The 5975-nt window shown below is 40.4% G+C and overlaps 1 protein-coding gene across 1 annotated transcript; it reads right to left on the bottom strand.

Moving 5' to 3' along the window:
• Positions 1–2874: 2874 nt before the first annotated feature.
• On the bottom strand, positions 2875–5452 carry LOC102536368 (small ribosomal subunit protein uS12-like). Its single transcript, XM_031684247.2, has 4 exons — positions 5417–5452; positions 4161–4184; positions 3207–3492; positions 2875–2996 (listed from the first exon to the last, which is right to left on the bottom strand). Exons 1-4 carry the CDS (start codon positions 5450–5452, stop codon positions 2875–2877), a joined length of 468 nt encoding a protein of 155 aa, XP_031540107.2.
• Between the last annotated feature and the right edge of the window lie 523 nt (positions 5453–5975).

The raw sequence follows: 5975 nt of genomic DNA, 5'->3' as shown, positions 1-5975 counted from the left end.
AAGCTTTTAGGAAAATAATTACAGAACAAATTTTCTATAAAAAGTTTTAATTCCTGAAATTTGAAAAACACCAAAAGACAGTTAAAAGGCAAGTGACAGACTGAGAGAAATCATCTGCCCATATGTACCAAGCAACATGTTATACAAAGAGCACTCACAAATCAATAAGAAAAACTGTAAATGACTCAAGATGGGGGAAAAAAATGAGAAAAAATAGAAACAGGCAGTTCATGGAAATGAAGCTGTAAATGGTCCAAAAAAAAAAACATGAAAAGATCTCCAACATGACTAGCAATATTCAAAAAATATTCATACGCAAAAAAATTGAAATATTTTAAATTTACATCATTACATTTTAAATTTCCAAGAACAGTCATCGATTCTCATAGCCACCTGTTCTGTTTTAATGGGTACAACGTTCTCTTGATTTCTCTTAGGATAAGGATTATTTGCTTTTAAAATTGTCTTCCATTTCCTGTTTTAACTGTTTTCTCAGAGGTTAATCCAGTAAAATGAAATGATATAACAAAATGAAACAATTTGGTTTTGTTTCAATGTTTGGGGGATTTTCATTGTTTCTACGCAAAAAGAAAAAGACCTAGATGGGCTGATGTGTGTCTGAAGATGTTTGCTCTCCTGGCAGTGAATGTGGATTTTCTATTCCTGTTATAGGAGTCAGCTATGGGGACTGGGGGAAGGGAGGACCAGGGGGACTGACTTCTGCGTGTAGGGGCTCCTTGTCCTTCAAGAGAGCTGTCAGTTATCAGGGCTACCGCCTGCCTTCTCTAGTCCCAGTGCTCACAGTGAGGATCTTACTTATCAAAACTCTTAATTTTATTTGGCTACTTAATAATGTATTCGTGGCTTTACCATGGGGCTGAGGCCAAGTGAGCAGCACCGTGAGTGACGCGCTGCTGATGCAGGTGTCCCAGACCCTTCAGTGCACGCCAGCTGCCTCTCAGTCTCCTACCAGCCCCAGCTACTTCTGATTGAGACTTATGCCCATTCTCCAGTGGAAAAATTTCCTTGAAAGTCTCTTCTTTCACATATACGGATTTCTGCTTCCTTGCCTCCCTAAGTTTCCTCCTACCTGGATTAAATCTTCTACAAGTTCCATACTCTTCTGGTGTATAGCTACTTTGCCTGTTATGGATTCACTTGGGTGGCTGTATTACCTCCATCCTCTCACCAGGACTTTGGGAGGGAAGAAAGGCAAAGGTGTGAGTTTCATCAGCCATCTTAACCAGAGAGCCCAAGTAATTCTTTGTGTCGTTTTGGGATAAGTCCTCTGAAGGAGAAATACAATATGGCATGGAGGTGTACAGTAGACCCTGACCTAGTCTAGAGGGTTTAGGGAAAAGCTTTCCCTAGAGATACGTTTTAAAAGGTAGACCTAAGTTTACTCAGAAGCAGAGAAATACCCTAAATGGCCTTAAGAGATTTTCTGTGTATTTATGATTCATGGGTTTGCCAAGTTTGTGTTCATAGTTGAGGATTTTTTTTAATGAAGTAAAAATAAAAGAAAACAATTAATTCCTTTTCAAAACAGGGAAACTCAAAAATCTGAAATTGCAGCGGGCTGAGCTCAGCATTTCAGCCAGCACCTCTGTCATCACCTCATGGTCCTTGCTCCACTTAGACCTAAATGAGCTTCTCAGAGTTAGAGCTTTTGCTGGAGACTGGAAGGCTTGTCAAGGGGTTGCCTTCTCTTGAGGGGGGAGAGGTAATTAGATTTATTTATTAATTTAAAAAAATAGAGGTACTGGAGATTGAACCCATGACCTTGTGCATGCTAAGCATTTGCTCTACCACTGAGCTGTATCCTCCCCCTCAAAGTTTACCTTCTTGTGAAGAAGAAAAGCTCACTTCTTGCCTCAGCAATTATTATCTTCTTTATTTAACTCTCTAGTTTCATGCGGGAGAAAAAGCCATTAGAGAAACTTAATACAAAATACAAAAAAACACTTTAAAAATTACAAGAAACAAAGTTACTCTTTCCTATGGAATTTAGTGCACTAGAATTTATGTTGCCTTTTTCATTATAATTGGTATTATTTCACTGCCATGTTCATATTTTGACCTTCAGCATTAGTATCAGAGCTATTATTACTCATATAATGCTGCTCATAGGATAAACCAATGGTTAAATTATAGGGGGACCGAAGAAGGGGTGCTTCTTGTCACATCAGTTAAGTTTGAGTTTTAGAAACTTGTACTTGAAAAACTTTCTCTAGCGTTATAGAAACTTGAATGAATGATCTGAGTTTCTAAGTTAATAGTCAATTAATGACACCTCACTTACCTTGTGAAGAATCCCCAGGTCTGAGCTTATGCTCAGGAAAATTGACTCAGAATGCATTGGCTGCATGGATTTGGTGATCCTATGATCAAATTCTACCTCCTTGTGTACGTAGCAATTTTCACCAAAATACTAAAATTGTAGCCATTTATCATATGACCAGCCATGAATTGGCTGCTATTTAGCTATTACCAACAGTTCCGTGGAAAAGTTTTGTTTTTTGAGAGTAACAATCACAGGACTATATTAGCCACTGTTTCTTTTACTCCCTATGCTCTGTATTTCAGGAAAATTATATCCCCAGGAAGCAATATACCTGGATTGTGTAATCTCAACTCCCCACAGAAATAGTTTTATTGAGATACAATAATTTACTCTCTCAACTTTTATAGCAGTGTGCTGTATGAAGAACTTTTTTTTTTTTTACAAGATCCTGATGTTAAAATATAGTCCAGTCTGCACCCTAAGGTCCCTTATAAAAATATTTCTTTTGGTATTTAGTGAAAGGAAATTTATCTAACATAATTTTTTTTGTACATGAAAGTTTATTACTACCATGTTGGCATCATCAAAACTTAGGATCTCCGTCTTTTCTTCTTGCCTTTGCATAAGGCCAAGAGAGACACACTGGCTACTTTGACAACTTTAAAGTGGGTCTCAGGAATGTCACCACCAGCATGACATTTGTAACCAAATCTAGCAACCAGATAAACAACAACTTTCTACTGTACAGCACAGGGAACTATATTCAATATCATATAGTAACCTATAATGGAAAAGGAATATGAAAGAGAATATAAATGTGTGTGTGTGTGTATAACTGAATCACCATGCTATACACCAGAGACTAACACAGCATTGTCAATTGATTATATTCCAATGAAAACAACAATAACAACAGCAAATCCAGCAACAAGAACATCACCGTTTTCTGCAATGAAGTGCGAGCAACCATCATTGGGTATGAAAGCTGTGAGTTTCTTGCTCTTCTTGATCAGATGATCCCTGAAAACCTTCCTGACAGCAGACTTCAACTGTCTGGCTTCAACCTTGACTTTTTCTAGCAAAATTCCCTTTGCCTGTAAAGTAGCTCCAGAGGGGCTAGCCTTCAGGGCTGTGCCCAAATGGGCTCTCTTGTACTCGTTATCATGCCACCTCTGGTCCTGATGGTGGCAGCAGAGCTTCTTGGCAGTAACAAAGACCTAGACCCTCGCCCATCCCACTGGTGCCACAGGCCCGAGTGAAAGATTTAGTAAACTGTGTTTTTCAACTGTGGTAAAATACACAGGACATAAAATTTACTGTCTTAACCATCTTAAAGTATAAAGTGCAGTAATGTTAAGTATGTTCACATTGATATGCAATCTCAGAACCTTTTATTCTATAAAACTGGAACTCCATACACATTGTGAAGGTTAGTCATATGTGTTAATTTGGCCAGGCCACAGTTCCTGGATATTTGATTGAACATTTTTCTAGATTGTTTCTCTGAGGGTGCTTTTGGATGAGATTTACATTTCAATCGGTAGACTCTGAGTAAAGAAGATTGCTTTCTATAATGGGTGGGCCTCACCTAATCAGTTGAAGACCTGAATAAAACAACAAATTGACTTCCCCCAAGCAGGAGGGAAATCTGTCACCAGACAGCCTTCAGATTTAAACAGCAACATCAGCTTCTCCCTGGCTCTCCAGCCAGATGGGCCTACCCGACAGATTTTGGACTTGCCAGCCTCCATATTTTCATGAGCCAATTCCTTCAAATAAATCTCTCTCTATGTGTATAAACATCATATTGATTCTGTTTCTCTGGAGAACCCTGATTTATAAACCCATTAAACAACAAATTCCTCTTTGTGCCTCCTCTCAGCCCTTGGCAACCACCATTCTACTTTCTGTTACTATCTATTTGACTACCCTAGATACCTTATATGGGTGGAATCATACAGTATTTGTCTTTCTGAGACTGGCTGATTTCACTTTGCATTATGTCCTCAAGTTTCACCTGTGTTGTAGCACGTGCCAGAGTTTCCTTCCTCTTTAAAGCTGAATAATAATATTCCATTGTGTGTATATGCATTTTGTTTATCCATTTATCAGTTGATGGACACTTTGGTTGCTTCCATCTTTTGGCTACTGTGAATAAAGCTGCTACTAACATAGGTGGACAGATATCTCTTTGAGACCCTGCTTTCAATTCTTCTGGATATATATATTCAGAGAATTGCTGGATCATATGATAGTTCTATTTTTAACTTTTTGTCGAACCATCATACTGTTTACAAAGCAGCTGCATCATTTTACATTCCCACCAACAGTGCATGAAGATTCCAATTTCTCCACATCCTTGCCAACCACTTGTTATTTCCAGCAATAATAATCCTGCAGGAACCCAAAATAATCCTCAGAAGGGGTCATTTTTGTCATGGAATAGTATTTCGTATGTGTGTGGCTGGGGGTGGGGAATGCTGATACACATGTGATCTCAGAAACTGTGATGTTAAGACTAATACACAATTTAGATGGAATCTACATAACATGAAAACAATTATTTAGAAGTGAAAAACTCTGTCAAAAAGTTACTTTGCCCTGGGGTGTTGGATGACTGGACTGGCAGGTTTCGTTGTTTAGAATTTGCATGCCAACAGCCTTGTTCAAGGTTTTCCTCCAGAAAGTGTGCGTAGACCATTACGAATGTCACCAGGTCACTCTGAGGGGTGAGCATTTTTAAATGTGGAGGGAGTGTCCCATGTAAAGCAAAAGGTGCGCACCAGCAAGCCGCAGGCCAGATCGGGCCTCGCAGCCTTATTTGACTTGGCTGGCACATTTGTCCACCCACACAGTGGTTTTTTATTTTTAATTTGAATTAGCCAACAGCTTTTTACATGGAGAGATTTCATGCAAAAATCTTGATTTCTAGCTTTGTGGGTGAAAACAAGCTGACCGGGCAAGCCTGGGCCTTCGTTCCCACAGGGCAACAGCTGGCTGGGGTTGAGTAACAGCTGCCCTTCCCACCCGGGTCTGCGCTCCCCAATTCCCCACAGTCCCCACCCACTCCAACACTGGAGAGCTCGAGGACGCCCAGCCAGCCGACTTCTGGGTTCGTCAGGAACCACTTACAACTTCCTGCAACGTCCAGCGGGATGCGAGGCCCATGGTGGGCGCTCAGCTGTTGCTGGATTAGTTAGTGAGTCTGATTCCTCATGTGCTAAAATCATTTAGGATCCCTTGCTCGCTCTCTCAGTGGGAAAAAGAGATCTTAAGACGAAGGCCTGGAATGATGAAATACGAAAGGAAAAGGATTTAGACGATGCAGACAGAGGGAAACACCCGCAAGGAAAATAATTAGGCGAATGCAGTTTCTTACTAAGCGGTTTAGCCCTGAGCTCTTTTTCCCACGGGAGGAAAACTGAGGGAAACAGCACCCAAGAAAGGTTTCAGCCGGAGCCCTCTGCTTAAGACAAGAGAGAAACAAGGGGCAAAAGGTTAGGCAGCCGCCTGACGGTGGCAGAATCCTTGGGTTAACATAAACAGAAATAGATACAGAAAATGAGGACCACATGGTTGGCTAGAATCGCAGCCCCTCTGTGTGAGGATTCGAAAGGCCGCCCACTGAGAAAAAGAACTCAGTTTATTGCTTCATAACATTCTAACTCCTCCTGTTTCAATTCCTGAGGCA

This window comes from Vicugna pacos, chromosome 2 (genome assembly GCF_048564905.1).
Source record: "Vicugna pacos chromosome 2, VicPac4, whole genome shotgun sequence".
NCBI lineage: Eukaryota > Metazoa > Chordata > Mammalia > Artiodactyla > Camelidae > Vicugna > Vicugna pacos.
This window is presented reverse-complemented; position numbering and strand designations above follow the sequence as displayed.